The sequence below is a fragment of the Zeus faber genome (genome assembly GCF_960531495.2).
Source record: "Zeus faber genome assembly, chromosome: 22".
In the NCBI taxonomy this organism is placed as follows: domain Eukaryota; kingdom Metazoa; phylum Chordata; class Actinopteri; order Zeiformes; family Zeidae; genus Zeus; species Zeus faber.
Genome location: NC_137209.1, coordinates 24,829,218 through 24,848,492, shown reverse-complemented (window position 1 = coordinate 24,848,492; position 19,275 = coordinate 24,829,218). Strand labels below are relative to the sequence as shown.

Genomic DNA, 19,275 nt, shown 5'->3' with positions numbered 1-19,275 from the left:
CCTGTAGGACACAAAGTGGAAGGATCCGTCTAAAAAACACACGTGACCAATACATAACAATTCAATCATGAAAAAATAAACCAGGACACGACGCCACGTCAGCTTTTAATTTTTATTGCAAAAACAAAAACAGGATTTTTTTTTTTTTTTTTTTTTTAATTAACAGTAAAACAGTCGATCTACGAAGAATGAAATAAAGGAGAAGAAAGGAGGGAAGGGGGAGGTGTACAAAAAACAGAATCAAAACTTTTTTTATATTTCAAACGACTGAACAGAGGACAAGAGGAAGGAGGAGGAGGGGGGATATAGGAGGTGCAGCAGAAACGCTGGAGTCTCTTTTCAACAAAAAGAAAAGAGTTTGGAACGATGGAACCACGTGCGCACACACACGGGGGCGGGGCTAAAAGAGTTTCTCAGTGTTGTTGCTGGTTACCAAGGTTACCAAACCATCACGACACAAGATGACCTGCAGCTGCTATGTACACACGGTGTGTGTGTGTGTGTGTGTGTGTGTGTGTGTGCCTCAGTGGCGTCTCTTCTTCTTGCTGGGGGGCCGAGCCACCGGACGCACCTTCCTCTTCCTGGTGGAGGTGGTGTCCTCCGTCTCCTCATAGTTACTCTCTCTATCCGCTGGAGGGGGGAGAGCGGGAGAGGAGGGAGGGAGGGAGAGAGGGGGAGAAAGAGAGGAAAGTGGGGGAGAGCGAGATGGAGGGGAGAGAGGGAGAGAAAGGTAGGGGAGAGAGAGACTGAGGGGGAGAGAGGAGAAAGAGGGGAGAGAGAGGGGGGAGAAAGAGAGGGAGGGGGGGGGAGGAGAAATGACTTCAAACTCCATCTTTAATCCTTTGTTTGATGTATTTCAATGAGCCACGCCTACGGGAAGCTGGCTCCTCCCCCTCCACCCCAAAATGATAATAAAACATTGATATTGATCATTTATGAGACAAGTTGTAATCTCAATACTCTGATGTTAATCAACTTCAAATGTTTGTGTAATTAATTTAAATATGAGGCTGAATCAGTTCGTACACTTATTGTTTGAAACATTTTGGTAATTCATATTGTAAAACCTTGTATCTCATGTATAAAACATAGAAATGATATCATGCATGAAGCGATACAGAATCATACCTTGAAATTCATTTACAACCAACAGTAAAATCATACTGAGCTCATACGTCCCCCTAACAAGACCTTTAAAATGGCCGCCTGGCAGCAGCATATCCATGGTGACCACACCAACCTTTGCGAGCCTCCTCCTCCAGCTCGTCCCAGTCCTTCCCACTCTCCTCCTCGCTGCCCAGCGACGCACTGTATTCTGGGAAACCAAATGAATATCACTGAGAATAATGTTCAATCATAACTACAATAATAATATCAATAATAACTGCCGGCGTCCAGTTGAGTCGTAAACTGGAGCCATAGCACTTGTGTAGCCATGTTCGTTTCTTCACCTACATGTAGTGTAGCCTGTCTCCAGACCAAGACACGGTGACAACTTATGGCATGAAGATGACCTCATCTGACACGGTGACAACTTATGGCATGAAGATGACCTCATCTGACACGGTGACAAGTTATGGCACGACGATGACCTCATCTGACGCGGTGACCATCGTGAAAAACAAAAATATTGTCTGGTCTGATCCTGGCATAAAACACACGTTTTGTATCGACGGCTTTCATTTCGGGGTTCTCTGAAACGCAGCACGAGTTACAGTTTTCTGAGTTGCCATTGAACGCCACACGGCTCCTCCAGTCTGTTGTCGTGGACGAGTGTAAACACTCCACCAAGCAACCAGGTCTCTGCAGCACAACTCTGCCCATGGCAACGAGCAGCAGAGAACAGAGCGCTCCAACTCTTCAAGGTGCAGCAACCTTCTTTTACTTCCTGTTACTCTGTGATGGGTTGTCATTCCTGCTCCAAATGTACATTGATCAAACTTGAACGTCTGAAACGTCACCGTTTCAACGAGACCTCCACCGTGTCTGTGCTTCAGATACGTGGTCACCTCCCCCCGCGTGGACACTGAACCAGAACCTCTAAATTGATACTAAGTAGTATGATGTCACAGAGCATTCCTGTCATCATCATCTCCTTCCTTCTTTTTAAACGTTGGTGTGTATGATGTCAGAGCGTTTGTCTTCATCATCTCCTTCATTCTTCTTAAACGGTGGTGTATATGATGTCAGTTGTCCTGTCATCATCTCCTTCCTTCTTTTTAAACGTTGGTGTGTATGATGTCAGAGCGTTTCTGTCTTCATCATCTCCTTCATTCTTCTTAAACGTTGGTGTATATGATGTCAGTTGTCCTGTCATCATCTCCTTCCTTCTTTTTAAACGTTGGTGTGTATGATGTCAGAGCATTCCTGCCTTGATCATCTCCTTCCTTCTTTTTAAACGTTGGTGTGTATGATGTCAGAGCGTTTCTGTCTTCATCATCTCCTTCATTCTTCTTAAACGTTGGTGTGTATGATGTCAGAGCGTTTCTGTCTTCATCATCTCCTTCATTCTTCTTAAACGTTGGTGTGTATGATGTCAGAGCGTTTCTGTCTTCATCATCTCCTTCATTCTTCTTAAACGTTGGTGTATATGATGTCAGTTGTCCTGTCATCATCTCCTTCCTTCTTTTTAAACGTTGGTGTGTATGATGTCAGAGCGTTTCTGTCTTCATCATCTCCTTCATTCTTCTTAAACGTTGGTGTATATGATGTCAGTTGTCCTGTCATCATCTCCTTCCTTCTTTTTAAACGTTGGTGTGTATGATGTCAGAGCATTCCTGCCTTGATCATCTCCTTCCTTCTTTTTAAACGTTGGTGTGTATGATGTCAGAGCGTTTCTGTCTTCATCATCTCCTTCATTCTTCTTAAACGTTGGTGTGTATGATGTCAGAGCGTTTCTGTCTTCATCATCTCCTTCATTCTTCTTAAACGTTGGTGTATATGATGTCAGTTGTCCTGTCATCATCTCCTTCCTTCTTTTTAAACGTTGGTGTGTATGATGTCAGAGCGTTTCTGTCTTCATCATCTCCTTCATTCTTCTTAAACGTTGGTGTATATGATGTCAGTTGTCCTGTCATCATCTCCTTCCTTCTTTTTAAACGTTGGTGTGTATGATGTCAGAGCATTCCTGCCTTGATCATCTCCTTCCTTCTTTTTAAACGTTGGTGTGTTTGATGTCAGAGCGTTCCTGTCATCATCATCTCCTTCATTCTTCTTAAACCTTCGTGTGTATGATGTCAGAGCGTTCCTCTGTCATCATCATCTCCTTCCTTCTTTTTAAATGTTGGTGTATATGATGTCAGAGCATTCCTGTCATCATCTCCTTCATTCTTCTTAAACCTGCGTGTGTATGATGTCAGAGGGTTCCTCTGTCATCATCTTCTCCTTCCTTCCTTTTAAACCTTGGTGTGTATGATATCACAGAGCGTTCCTGTCATTATCTCCTTCCTTCCTCTTCAACGTTGTCGTGTCGGTGACACACCACCACCTGGGAACTTTGGGTCAAAGTTGTTCGTTTCCCCCCCCCCCCCATTCGTGCTGCGTATGTGGATCCATTTAGATTAAAGTTGAACCACGAGATGTTTGCGACGACCCGGTTCAAACCAGTTGAAAGGAACATGGTCAGCCAATAACAACAGGGATGTAAGGATGGAGAAGAGGTGGAGCAGTACCAGAGTCCTCCGTCTCAGAGTCGTAGTCCTCGTCGCTGTCTTCCCCCTCCTCCTCTTCCTCATCGGCCGAAGGGTTGAAGGTCTCGTCCTCCATCTCTGACTCTGAGTCCTCCTCCCCACCACTGCCCTGCAGACACACCCGGGTACTTTCATAACCATTTAATTATACATATAAATGTATAACATTAAATATGTCAAATTCACATCAAGCAGTGATTGATAAAACAGCGTTTTACATGTCATTCTATTGATATGAAAAATATCATTAATATTGGATAATATATCCTAGTAGCGTTAGAAGTCATTATATTTACATCATAGTATCCTACAAGTCATCGACATGTTTTTTTTTCAGAGACTTGAAAAATGTGTAATTGGGTTTTAATGACTTTCCAAACAAAATGTGTACAAGTGAAAATTACTCAAAATACAGGAGGCTCATCATGGTCTCCTTGGAAACCCTTCTGCAAGTATTTTATGATATGATTATATTATGGATAGATTTTGCCTCCCACTGATGGACAGATCAGGTTGTTTTGGCCGCTACCTCGCCCTCGGGGTCCAGGAAGGACCACCCTCCCTGCTCAAAGAATCCCTCGGGGTCGTCCACGATGGTCTTCATGATCTTAGTCCAGTTGAGTGACTGGACGCCCTCAGTGTACTTGATGTCACAGGAACTAGAGGAAGGACACGTTCAGCAAGAGCTGCTCCTGGTCAGGAGCTGACTATCATTCTACACCAACTACATTGCCAACTTCTGCCAAATGCATTGCAAAAGTATTTTAGTCCAATATGAAGACACTCACACACTCACACACTCACACACTCCTCACTTGAGCCACTCCTTGATGGGATCCAGTGAGTTGACCGGCACAGCGTTGATCATGGTGACCTTCTTGTTGTAGTCCTTGTAGACTATGACCACGTCAAAGTTCTTCAAGTGGAACTGGACACGCTCAAAGTGCACAAGCTCCACCTCGTCCAGCGTCACCACAAAGGGAGGCTATGGGAGAAACGGTACTTCTTTCACTATTAAAATGTGTACTAGTACTTCTCTCAGTAGGAGGTGTACTGCATGGTGGCTCACCCATTCAGTGACATTGACCAGGGAGCTGGATGTGGGCTGTAGTAAGCAGGTGCTCCTGTAGGGGGCGCCCTGAAAGCTGAGTACAGGGGGTCAGAGGTCAGACAACTGCCGCATGGAACAATAACAACCGCTCCATCTCACATACCTACTAGGCATGGAACATGTATCACTGTTTCATTATCTATATATTTTTGAACATAATTATTTTTTTAATTTACAAAAGGTGAAGATGTAAAAGAAGTTTCAATAGTAGTCTGCCACAAAGTAGTGTAACACTCCATGTGTATGACTGTGGGGGGAGACAGGGTTCACATTCATTGGTGGTTGTTATAGTTTGCAAAAGGATGGTTGACCCCAAACCAGACCTTTACATAGACCAATACTGTAGGAGTCCAGTGGACTTCCAGATTGAACCGTAAGGGCCGTACTTAACGATTCGATAACATGTATATGTTATATGTGTACGGTTGCATCCCTATTACCCAAGACATGCTAATACTATGTGGTCATACAGTATCTTGCACTCACAATGCATTGTGGGACACGCTGCTTGAATAGTAATTACATGCAAAACCTAGATGCAACAATTTATCTTTACAAAAACAATCTCTGTACAAAAGTAAAACCCTCAATAAATACAGTGCCCCCACCCGTTTCAGCCCTCCCCTCCACCCTTAGAATTCTCCCCAGTCTCATCCAGGGTCCCTGAACTCAAGCTCCTACTTGGTGATCTCTCCACCTTCTCCATGATGTTTTTGAAGGCCGACTGGATCAGTGCTCAATGGCCCTGCCCGCCCGCCCCTGTGACTCACCCCAGGTCCCTGAAGGGGACTTCGAACTCCAGCTCCTCCTTGGTGAGTGTCTCCACCTTCTCGATGAAGTTCTTGAAGGCCGACTTGAGCTTGTGCCTCATCTCGCGCTCCATCTGCTCGGCGTAGAGGTCGTCCCGGTCATGCATGTGCTGGTGCTTCCCCAGGTCGGTGGTGATCTCCCCCACCTCTGTGTAGAACTGCACATCCGTGTGACGCTTCTTCCCAAACATGATGGCGTTCTAGACAGGAGATATGATTAGGGCTGTCAAACCGTTCCAATATTTAGTCAAATATGAATCACACATTTTTAATCTGTTCAAAATACCTTAAAGGGATATTTTAAGTGTTTAATACTCTTATATAATAATAATAATAATAATAATAATAATAATAATAATAATAATAATAATACTCTCATGTTCTGTTCGACCCAATCAAAACAAACAAATAATACACCATGTGCCTGAATCCAACACTGACCTGTGTGCATGTGAGCCACAAGCACCCACCTATCCACCCTCCACTTCTCCCTGGTTCCTCCACTATTTTAGCTTCCTCTCCCGCTGTCCTACTCTTTAAATATGTTCCTGTAAATCTGCACTTGAACCTTTCTTTAAAAAAGTAAAAATAAAAACAAAAAGCTGCAGCAAAAAGCTTCCTGTCTTATCCCCTGCGTTGAAGAGAATTTCCGTAAACTTAAACAGACAGACAGACAGACCTTGAGGTGGAAGTGCAGCACGATGATCATCTCCCCGTCACACGGCTGGAAAATGGAGTGTTTGATGTTGTTGTACAGGATGTCCACCTTGTCGCCACGCACAGAGGTGAAGCGGAAACCTGACAGGACGCAGGAAGTAGAGATATTAGAAACCTGATAAGATGCAGCAAGTAGAGATATTAGAAACCTGACAGGAAGCACGAAGTAGAGATATTAGAAACCGGTCAGGAAGCAGGAAGTAGATATTAGAAACCTGGCAGGAAGCAGGAAGTAGAGATATTAGAAACCAGTCAGGAAGCAGATATTAGAAACCGGTCAGGAAGTAGAGATATTAGAAACCGGTCAGGAAGTAGAGATATTAGAAACCTGAAAGGAAGAAGGGCTAACATTAGAAACAGGAAGTCACAAACTACAGTTTAATTCGTCATAAAGACAAGATCTCAGCGATAGGCTGCTTCACCCAAAGTGTGGGAAGGAGCGCTATCGCAGGTCCTTCCTTCCTGCGGCTGTCAGACCACACACACACACACACACACACACACACACACACACACACACACACACACACACACACACACACACACACACACACACACACACACACACACACACACACACACACACACACACACACACACACACACACTATTGTGTACCTTGATATGCTCTCAATTTTCTGCTGTCCCCTTTTTGCTGATAGAATGATGTAAATTTCCCCGTTGTGGGACTAATAAAGGTTTATCTTATCTTAAATAACTAAGCATTTTGAGGGCTGAACGTGCACTTGCCTCATTTCACAGGAACTCTGCTAGCTGATGCTATCTGCAGCCACGCATTGGGCTAACACAGTTAGCATTCAGCCCTAGTGGTCAGGAGTGGTACTGTACCATTGGTGTGGGCCTCCAGCGAGCCTGCATGCAGCCTTAGTGGTCAGTAGAGGTACTGTACCCTGCCCCAGTGGTCAGTAGTGGTACTGTACAGTGCCCTCGTGGTCAGTAGGTCAGTAAAGGCACTGTACCCTGCCCCAGTGGTCAGTAGTGGTACTGTACTGTGACCTCATGGTCAGTAGGTCAGTAGAGGCACTGTACCCTGCCCCAGTGGTCAGTAGAGGTACTGTACCCTGCCCCAGTGGTCAGTAGAGGCACTGTACCCTGCCCCAGTGGTCAGTAGAGGTACTGTACCCTGCCCCAGTGGTCAGTAGAGGTACTGTACCGTTGGTGTGGGCCTCCAGGGAGCCCTGCATCCTTTTCTGGGCGATGTTGGGCCGGATGTACAGGTCCTTGAGCTTGGGGTTACTGCGGTTGAGGTTGATGACCAGTGAGTCCTGCTTGACAATGCCCTCCTTCTCCTTCTCCTCTGCCTCCCGTGTCTTATAGCGCTTCTGCACCTCCTTGATGATGCGAAAGGCATTCTGCAGGTTGGTGGAGGGCACAGCAGGGTCCCCTGGGGTCTTCAGGTTCGATGCCCGGTACGTTCTGGAAGGGTCAGGGCAGAATTTAGATGCTGCAATGTGTTCTGGGAGTAATTCCAAGATATTTATCATTTCAGGATAGATTGGGGACGATGGGGACGATGATTGATTCATCCATCAGATGTTAATATTAAGATCAAATACATCTCCAGACCAATAGTCTCACATCACAATATCCATATTATATCAATATATCAAGGAAAAGGGCTGGCTGTTGACTAAATCAAAAAGATTTTTCTACCTGGATATTGCTAATTCCAGTAATTGATTAACAGGACAATCATTGCACTTTTTGTTACATGTTGAATTTTGGGTTGTTTTTCGCAATCCACTCTAACGCATATCTGAACTGGCTGCATTTTTAATAGTTCTTTCTAATGAATTAATAGGAAATGTTATTTCTTATTTACAACATTCAACGTACATCTCCTTGACGAAGGTGGCGTCTGGGTTGGGGAAGATATTTCCCTCGTGTCGTCCTAGCGACGAGCCGGGGACGTAGAAGTTGATCCTCAGGTAGGTGTAGTCGCCCTCCACCGACATGCTGATATTCTACACACACAGACAAGAAATACAATTTGTAAACAACCAAAAAAATGTAAGTACACGGTGACTACAACCAAAGTACAATGCAAAATTGGAAAATAGGGGTGAACGATATGAAGTGTATGGAAAGTAAACCGTTATGGATTATAGATATAATAGATAGATATTATAATGTATGGATTAGGGTTGTCAAAAATACGCATTTTATAGAATAGCACTTTATTGTCATTGTACAAGTGGGATACAACAAAATGAGTTCTCTGCATTTCACCCATCCTGTACCTTGGTACATCAATTCTGACTATATAAAACTGTTTCAATACTCATATCCGTACTATAGTTGTAGCAGTTGTGCTTTCTTGCTCTCTTCCCTCCGACAGCAACACACACCACTGCAGTGCCCACATAGTCCAATCAAAGGACAGCGCAAAGTTTAAATATTTCAACTGGCACACAGGGGAATAAATCACAAATACTTGAAGTCCATTTTTATTTGCACTTTGTGCGGCTTGATTTTATTTCATTTCATGACAGTGTTGTTCAGAGATGGAAATTACTTGAGAAAAGTATTTTTTCTATTTATTATTGCAGTTTTGCACAATAAATGTTAAAATCCCTCTTTACTATGTGAAATGTGTACTCGTAATATAGATAAGAGTACAGTGACGGCCGCCATGCAGTTGCCATACCAGTGCTTTACCCCTTCAGACGCACTTATTGAAATGTTAAGAAAAACGAATATACTGTGATATATAGCGTTAATGTACTTGCTTCAGATTAAACTGTGATATAAAATTTAGGCCATACCGCCCTGCCCTAATGCACATACAACCAAAGTACAATGTGAGTACAATGACAGTACAATGTACGTACCACACAAAGTAAAGTAAGCCACGGAGTATTAGTACATATCTTTTTAAATATGTTAAGCACCCAGCCAAATTTGAATGATTAAAAAAAAGAATAATGGTGACATAAATAAAATATGGTTTCAAAATGGTGAAGTAATAGGCAGTACTCTCTGCTCTGAGACACTGGGGGCGTTGCCCACACCCACTTGTCTTTATTACCAAAAGATCCCAAACACCAAAATGGTGAAAAAAAGTGTCATGTTCTAACTCCACAGTTCAGTACTACATGGTTCAGCCTTCTCATATGTCAACTACTTTCTAACATGTATAAAGTGTTTGGAAGGAAATGACTGAAGTGACTTTACAGACTTGAAGAATACTGTGATCTCCGATGCAAACACAACCCAGCTTCAAATGTTCTATTCTGATTGTTTAAAAGCGGTCTTTACACCCTGACTTACCTGCTATCAGCTGTATATTCTACATCTCCCTGACCCAGTCTCCAAATAATTGAAAAACAGATGGCGGTTGCCATGGCCACAGTACCTTGATGGTGGCAATGTGGAAGGGCGTGGCGATGCCGAAGACAGGCATGATGACCGTCTCGTACTTCTTGTCGATGAAGATCTTCATGTCCCTGATGTCCTTCTCCCGGGGCATCTGGGATACGCCCTTGTAGGACACGTTGGACTTCCTTGCCCTGATAGTTATTAAATACATGCAGCAGTACCATTACTGCATTGTAGGACCCTCAAAATATTTAGTTTTAAGAGAAGGTCTTTTAAACCCCCCAGGGAAGCACAGGTGTTGGAAAAAAACAGTTCAAAGTAAAATAAATACGCCGATCAGCCACAACTTCTTGGTCCTTGTCAAAGTGGCTCAGCTCCACATTACATTTCACTGCATATATGTATGGAAGTATGTATATGTATGTGACAAATAATAATCTTGAATCTTGAAAATCTTGAATCCTGACCACGCCTATTTTTGCTGCTTCCATCAACTTCAACACCACACAAACGCGCTATTGGAACCATATGATCAATGTTATTCACTTCACCTGTCACTGGTTTAATGTTGTGGCTGATCAGTGTTTTATGATAAATACAAAATAAAATTTTTTAATCTATGTACATTTATAAATAGAAGTAGCACGATGCCAACTAGAGGTCCAGTATAGGAAGCTGGTGCTCCAGATATGTACCCTTTGTTACACTGCAGTTCTAGAAACACACTGTTGTAGATTGGTATTTATGCGTATATAATGGGTCGTACTTCTGGATCTGCTGCTCCCCCTTTTGTTCTGTCAGACGGCGCTTGGCTTCCTCGTTCACCTGGTCGGCCAGCTCCTTCTGGTGGGCCCGCCGCTTCTCCTCCGCTGTCATCTCATTCTGACCATCAGGGGGAGGCAGGGTCAGCAGGCAGCGTCACTTGCTTTGACATTTTTCAAGTCATCATGTTTCCATTTGAACATCCTTCTATTTTTCCAGGTAGTTTCTACGTAACAACACAGAGCTTCCTGTTCTCACCCTGGTTCTGTCCGTGAGCAGCGCTGCTCCTCGTGCTCCTTTCCCCAGAAGCTCCTCAGCATCGTCCGCCTCCTCCTCATCATCATCCTCATCGTCGTTCTAAACACACAGCATGGACACTGAGTACTTTTACTCAACTGTTAAATACTACGGAAACATTATATTGAAACGGATGTCATTTTTACTGGATGAAATAGTTGGGATTTCACCTTCAAGAAGATGCCCACATTCTTGATCTTCTTCTTCACTGGCGTCAGGACGGTGGCGGCTTCATCCTACACACAGACAGACAGAGTAGGGGTACCTAGAGGGCAAGTTTGCAAAATCCTTTCGACCAGAGGGGCATTGCGGCCCCTGTGCATGCTCCTGTGTACTAGGAATAGTTATTAAAAGTATCCGGTGGTTACCTCGTTTATCTGGATGCTGTCTCCCAGGAACAGAGCGTACTTCTTTTGCTCATCCTTCTTGCCCTCCTTGTTGAGGAGCTCTGAGAAGCCCAGGCTGATGCTCAGCACCATGCCTACACACACACACACACACACACACACACACACACACACACACACACACATTTAGTGTAGTAGCTTAGCATATACCTTTAGTGTAGTAGTTGAGTATGTACACATTTAGTATAGTAGTTGAGTATACACCTTTAAAGCATTTGTTTATATACACACCTTTATAGTAGTTTAGGATAGAAATGTATATACTTTGTGTATAGTATATATTTTTAGTGTAGTAGTTTATTATATACTTAGTGTATAGTATATATTTTTAGTGTCGTAGTTTAGTATATACTTAGTGTATAGTATATACTTTTAGGGTAGATACACTTGTGTTTCTGTCAACAACTTGTTTTGCTCTGCTTTCCAGCATCACCTCTCTTCAACTTGTACTGGTTCTTGGCGTTCAGCACCAGCGACCCTTCCCTGAACTCGATGCCCATCGCAAACCTGGAGGAAGGAGAAGAACAAATAACCTCCATGTACACAAGAATACACAGTACACACTGTGAGGGTGTACTACAGACAGTACACACTGAGTGTGTACTACAGACAGTAGCCTCCACCAGGATGTTTTAGTGGACATTTGTCTTACAACTGATTACCATTTTATAACAGCATTATATTCAAATAGAAAATCAAATAAGATTCAAGAGGTTTATAAACAGTGTAATAACATTTGAACATAATATTTAAACAATAACACTAGTTTATAATTACTCTTAAATTTTGACTGTAAAATTGATAGCTTCAGTGCAATGTGGTGACAATATAATAGCTGTTACCCCAGGTTCTTGGTGAGTTTTGATGCCAGCTCAGGCTTCTCCTTCTTCACATACTCCACAACTGAGTTGTAGGCGTCGCTGATCTTGGCCCCTATAGAGAGAGAGAGAGAGAGCGAGAGCGAGAGCGACTCACATCAGTACCCGGATCAACCCACTAAAAATAGGCAATTGACTCCGTTCCCATTGCCAGGAGAAATGCCGCCGCCCCCCCGGTGCGTCATGTTCGACCTCACGAACACGCAGGAAAAGGGGCGTTATGGTCCTGGGCGTGTGATTGGGAACAAAACAGTAGACACGGCAACTTAAACTGGAAAACTTGGAAAAAAAAAAAAAAAAGTATTTTGAGCTGTTCAAAAGAAGAGGGCGGTTCATGAAAATTCCAGAGGCGCACACACACACACACACACACACACACACACACACACACACACACACACACACACACACACACACACACACACACACACACACACACACACACACACACACACACACACACACACACACACACACACACACACACACACACACACACACACACACACACGTAATTGTGGAGGGGCTCGCACAGGCGGCCGCAAGGGGCGGCGCCACAACCGCGATTCTGGTTCTATAATTACATAACATAATTAATTGTCTGTGTTGTTTCATTGAGGAGGATTTCACTGTATATTTAATACAAGGACCCAGCACTACAGTAGAAGCAGCGTTGAGCCACGGTAGCACGGATCCTCCATGCTGCTGGGGCGGGGGAGCGTGGGGGTCCCCACACTCACATTACACGGCCCCCCAGTACCATTAAAAGGTAAAAAAGTCAAAAACCTTGGATTGTAAATGGGATATGAAATGACACACGGATATAACTTTCCTGGCATCGCGACACATAAAGGGGCCAACATGAGGGGGTCGACCCAGGTGTCCTGTCCATATCAGAGCCCATTAAAAGCGGGGTCTATTGCAGGGTCATTTGACAGGGACTGAGACCCCGTTTTTTTTTTTTACTCTCCCACTGGTGAGAAATGCCAGATGATAGCGGGTGTTACCAGGATTTTGGTGCAGTCCGAAAAGGGGTATAACACAGCAACAAAGAGTGACATCAAGTAATGTAGAGTGACATGACGTAACTTTGAGCAACACAAAGTAATGTAGAGTGACAAAGTAATGTAGAGTGACATAAAGTAACGTGGAGTGCCATGAGGTAGCGTTGAGCGAGATAAAGTAATGTAGAGTGACAAAGTAATGTAGAGTGACAAAGTAATGTAGTGACATGAGGTAACGTAGAGCGACATAAGGTAACGTGGAGGGCCATGAGGTAACGTGGAGGGCCATGAGGTAACGTGGAGGGCCATGAGGTAACATTGAGCGACAAAGTAATGTAGAGTGACATAATGTAATGTAGAGTGACATAATGTAACAGAGCAACAAAGTAAAGTAGAGTGACAAAGTAATGTAGAGTTTGACAAAGTAACGTAGAGTGCCATGAGGTAACGTAGAGCGACAAAGTAATGTAGAGCGACATAAAGTAACAGAGCGACGAAGCAAAGTCGAGTTACAAAGTAATGCAGAGCGACATAAAGTTATGTAGAGTGACATAAAGTTATGTAGAGTCTAAAAATACTAAAATGTGCGTCGTCGACACAAGGCGCTCGCGCAGGCGGTCGCGGCACAATCACAATTCTGGGTTAGATAATTATATAATAGAATTAATTGTCTGTGTTGTATTAAATATACCAGCAATGTAGAGCAGCCGAGTGACAAAGAGCAACATAAAGAGACAAAACAAAATACAGAATGACGTGGAACAATGTAGAGCGACAAACAGAGCTACAGAATGACGTGGAACGCAGCATGACAAAGAGAAACAGAGCTAGAGAATGACGTGGAACAACGTAGAGCGACAAACAGAGCTAGAGAATGACGTGGAACAACGTAGAGCGACAAACAGAGTGAGAGAATGACGTGGAACAACGCAGAGCGACAAACAGAGTGAGAGAATGACGTGGAACAACGCAGAGCGACAAACAGAGCTAGAGAATGACGTGGAACAACGTAGAGCGACAAACACAGCTAGAGAATGACGTGGAACAACGTAGAGCGACAGAGACGAACAGAGCTAGAGAATGACGTGGAACAACGTAGAGCGACATAAAGACAGAAACAGCTGCAGAATGACGTGGAACAACGTAGAGCGGCATAAAGATATAGAAACAGAGCTACAGAATGACGTGGAACAACGTCCAGCGATGTAGAGCATTGATGCACCCACCATGCTTGAGCTCCTTGAGCAGCTCCTCCTCCACCTGCAGCAAGAAGTTGTAGTTGTCCTGCATGTCTTGCGGAGGGTCCACCATGAGCGTCCGCACCAGGTTGGAGCAGTACGATTTGTAGCGGATCCCCATCGCGCACGTGATGGCGCCAAAGTGCATGTGGTTCTTATCGCTATCAATACAATAAATACCATCATATTAAATCAATAAATAAGGTGTTGACGCAGTTTCTTTTCCACTCTAGCCATGCTGTACAACCAAGCTCCTGTTTGTTTCTCAGAATCCCCCTGCAGCAGAAGTACTCTCAGTACCTGACAACGCTGAACTTGAGGCTGTAGTTGCCACCACTCTGGATGATGGGAGGGTAGCACATCTCCACAGTGGAGGGGTCTGCTCCACCCAGGAACTTCTTCTCCTCGATGGCCTTCTCCACGGCCTCGGCCAGCTTGCTGTGACGCACTTTCTGTGAGACCACAGGAGATGATTGTTTTTACGAAAGCTGGCTCGGTCAATGGAGAAGCCATCCTTCAACATCTCCTCCACCCTCCTGCAAGCTCTTACTCACCTCGTCGGCGTCCACGATCTCCATGACGCGCTCCTTGAAGAACTTGGAGTAGACCTCGCTAGTGATGGCCGCCGCCTTCTTCATCAGTGCCAGCTCGCCATCCTCCTTCACCGCCATGGTGTAGGCAACCACCGCGCTGATATCCACCTGAAGGAGACGCATCAATGTGATGGAGCCACATCCCTGGGATGGATCGCAATCCATATCCACGAGATGATGGAGCTACATCCACGAGGTGACGGAGCTTCAACCGCGAGGTGACGGAGCTTCAACCGCGAGGGGACGGAGCTACATCCTCGAGGTGATGGAGCTACAATGGACGCTGGAGTGATAAGAACTTTAGTTCCTGCAGGAAGTGACAGGATGTTGGGTGTGGTTCCTTCTCCATTTCCTACCTTCTCCAGCCCCTCGGCCGTGATGGTGTCGTTCCAGCTCTTCATGTATTCTCCAGGGAACTTGTCTTTGCTGAAAACGCCGACCGTCTTGCCCTCTCTGCTGCCCTTGATGGCCTCCATCATCTTGTCAAAGTTGGCCTTGTTGCTTTCATTCTGAAAGAGGAGGGAGAAGGTCTACAGTGAGAAGGTGAGGAGGCTGGCAGAGCAGGAGGTCAGGTTGAGGAGGTGGAGGAAAACCAAAACCGCAGGATCATTTGCCATTACAGACTGGAGGTAGAACCTTACCTTCTCCCGAGTGAGAAGCGTGATCGGCGGCACCCCGTTAGCGCCCTCGTTGCCCTTGGTGACGGCGACTTGCTTGAGGAACTCCACCTTCTTCTTGCTGGCAAGGAACAGGATCTTGGTGTCACAGAACACCATGATGGTGTCCGTCAGCTCGTAGCCAAACAGCCACGTCTGGAAAGAGGGATGGAGAGAAGCACCGTTAAACGAGAGAGAGCGACACCACCTGGTTTCCAAGACATAGGTAAGACCAAGATGAAGATGTGCTCTTCTCCCAGAAGCAGTGATTCAGGGACTGAAGCTTCCAGATGTTTCCCAGATTGCATCCCACCCTCCGCCATGTATTTACCTTATATACTTAAATAGCCAACCATATTCATACCCATTCAATACTTCCTTCCGTGCATATACACACACCTTACTTCCTACTTCACCTTACACACATTCTACGTTACCTGTAGGGCCGTGGACTTGGCGTACACGATCTCTTCATCCACACCCACAGAGACCACGATGGCGTCCACTTTGCCAAACTCATCTTCTCCTTTCTGCACAAAACAACATCAAAGTCACATCACATCTTTTTAGACTGTAATTTCCCTCCTGGGGTGAACAAAGTATCCATCTATAACCCATACATACAAGCCACCACCAATCTTCCACCATGTTGACCTGTGAGTAATTTTCATCTTTAGGTTTTGAATTATAATTTGATTTCAAACCCAAACTATGAAGGATGTTAAAAGGCGCTTTGCCACTCAATGCATTGTTCATATCCACTCTGCTTAAAACCCTGGAGAAAGACATACACAGATGCAGCCACCGAGAACGGCCGGCTGCTCCTTGACGAGCACGGAGAGGTCCCTCCCTGCTTATCTGAATGGAATGAATGGATATATGCGGCTGGTACTGTAAAACTTATATTCTGTATCTAACTCATACAGAATACACACACAGATCAGCCACAACATTAAACCAGAGCCAGGTGAAGTGAATAACATTGATCATCTGCTTCCAATGGCATCTGTCAAAGGGGTGGGACACACACACACACACACACACACACACACACACACACACACACACACACACACACACACACACACACACACACACACACACACACACACACACACACACACACACACACACACACACACACCTCAAGTTGATGTGTTGGAAGCAGGAAAAAATGGGCGTGGTCAGGGTCTGAGCCACTTTGACAAGGAGCACATTGTGATGCTGGACGACTGGGTCAGAGCATCTCCACAAGCACAGGTCTTGTGGCTGTTCCCGCTGTGCAGTGGTTACTAGCTACCAAAAGTGTCCAAGGAAGGACGAGCGCTGAACCGGCCACAGGGTGACGGGGCCCAAGGCTCATTGATGCACGTGGGGAGCCAGGTCTAGTCCGTCTGGTTCCATCCCACAGAAGAACTACTGCAGCACTAATGGGTGGAAAAGTGAACGGTGCTGTGGTAGAAAGGTGTAGAACACACAGTGCATGGCAGCTTGCTGCGTATTGGAGTGCTCAGAGTGTCCATGCTGACCCCTGTCCACCCCTGAAAGCACCTACAATGGACACGTCAGCATCACAACTGGACCATGGAGCAATGGAAGAAGGTGGAGGTCTGATGAATCACCTTTTCTTCTACATCGTGTGGATGGTGGGGTCAGGGTCTGCTCCGATGGAGCATCTGTGGGATGTGCTGAAGCAACAAGCCCGATCCATGGCGACCCCACCTCCAACTTCCAGGACTTCAAGCATCTGCTGCTCTTGAAACTTTCTTAAATGTTTAGCTTAGGGCCAATTGTATTCCATTTTCTTAGTTATATTATTGGCTATTTGTATCCATCTATAACAGTCTATTTATCTATACATACAAGTCGCAGCTCTTCCACCACTTTGGGCTGTGGGTGAGTTCCATCTTTATTTTTTTGAGTTCTAAGCCGATGCCAAACTAAAGTATGAAGGATGATAAAGCTGCTTCACCGCTGGATGCATTGTTGATATCCACTCTGCTTCATTTGGTCCATTGTAAATGCTGAGCACAGGGCTGACCGTGTTCCCTTTCCCTGTTTTCTTATTTCGCCATGTGTTGAACCCAAACCAATGTAGAGGTGGTGAAGCAGCACGAGCTCCACAGCAACACATCAGGTGGAGGCTAATGCTAATGCTAACGCTAACTGGTACACAAGCATGCTGGCTGGCTGGGGCGAGTTACCGATCGATCAGCTTATTGATAAAAGAAGAAGGCCGAGCCGTCCAGATGGAATTATTGGAAGTGGGAAACGATCGGTTATTCGCCACAGACACATATGTGTGGAGGCTAGCGTGGTAGCCTCGCTGCCTGAAGCTGACGTTAGTTCCACTGTTATTAACTGTTGTTATTAACTGTTATTATTCACCCGTTATCCTCCGTTATCCTCTGTCATTCGTTTTATGGGCATTTGGTGACACGACACCCAACCAGAGGCAGCGTGTTAGTGTTAGTGTTAGCGTTAGCGTTAGCGTTAGCATTAGCATTAGCATTAGCACCCAGGGCCCGCGGCGGGCTGTGTCGGAGCTGGGACCCGCGCAGCGGCTCCATCCAGGCAGAGCCGGTGCACCCGGACCCCGCGCTCCGCATGGTGGAGTCTAACCCCGTCTTATCGGTCCCTTCGTCCCCGGTCCATCCCCCGGGACCCTCCACCCGGCCCCCGGTACCTTCCAGCTCCCGTACAGCCGCTGCAGCCTCCGGTAGCAGGCTTCCTTGTCCAGGTTTACCGCCATAGCAGCTCGATGTGGGGCTCCAAGCAGCGGCACCGGCCCCCGGACGGTGCCGCTGCCTTTAAGAGGCAGGGACAGCGCGGAAAGAGCGGGAAAGTCAGCACGCTATGAATAATAATAATAATAATAATAATAATAATAATAATAACAACAACAATACCAAATGGAGTCATGCCAACCACTTTATAGAAGTGACCGTGAAAATGAAGAAATACAAATAAATAATAATTCAAAAAATACATACAATTATTAACCTAACCCTAACCCATTATTATTATTAGTAGTAGTAGTAGTAGTATAAGTATTATTGTTACTATTCATAGTAATAAGAGGAATAATAATCGTAATAATAATAAAAATAACAAATGGAGTGATGCCAACCACGCAATAGTAGTAACCAGGATGTCAAATAAATATTATTAAGAATTAAATCAATAAATAATGATACTATTAAGGAGGAGGATGTTGGATTAAAACGCTGCTTTGATGCAAAAATGGTTTAGTATTAATAACTAACATTTTAAAATAGGTATGTGACGTTGTGATGACGGAGTAGGTTTCGAAACGATGACGGTAGCGGGAAAAAGCAGCCGTGGCGGGAAAAATCAGCGTGCTGACCGCGGACAGAGGGCGCTGTGACGTCACACGCAGCCATGATGGCGGCTCTGCTTTTCTCTCTTTTCTTTCTGCAGTAATAGTCAACAGCAACAATGCAGCAACTCATCAAATACAACATACACAGCGTGTACTCAGTATTCTATAAACACATATAGATATGAAAATAAAAGCTCAAAGAAATACACAGTACAAATAAAGACAAATATATTCATACAATATGTACATATGTATGTGTATTTATAGCATATATACATACAGTAAGTACACAGTATGTATATATCCAGCATATACACAGTATGTATATATACTGTAGATATAAATGTATATGTATATATACATATATGTATATATATACACACACACATATACACATATCTAAATATACATCTATCTATATATATATATATA

At 44.7% G+C, this 19,275-nt stretch overlaps 1 protein-coding gene across 1 annotated transcript; it reads right to left on the bottom strand.

The window, feature by feature from the left end:
- Positions 1–178: 178 nt before the first annotated feature.
- On the bottom strand, positions 179–18,253 carry supt16h (SPT16 homolog, facilitates chromatin remodeling subunit). Its single transcript, XM_080022842.1, has 24 exons — positions 18,187–18,253; positions 15,938–16,030; positions 15,486–15,656; positions 15,201–15,353; positions 14,806–14,952; positions 14,552–14,703; positions 14,240–14,412; positions 11,974–12,064; positions 11,565–11,638; positions 11,093–11,205; positions 10,895–10,960; positions 10,686–10,784; positions 10,432–10,547; positions 9,703–9,856; positions 8,184–8,311; positions 7,501–7,763; positions 6,289–6,407; positions 5,571–5,809; positions 4,759–4,834; positions 4,505–4,674; positions 4,219–4,348; positions 3,672–3,798; positions 1,241–1,315; positions 179–630 (listed from the first exon to the last, which is right to left on the bottom strand). The coding sequence occupies exons 1-24, from the start codon at positions 18,250–18,252 to the stop codon at positions 524–526; spliced, it is 3,102 nt and encodes a 1,033-aa protein (XP_079878968.1). The 5' UTR covers position 18,253; the 3' UTR covers positions 179–523.
- Between the last annotated feature and the right edge of the window lie 1,022 nt (positions 18,254–19,275).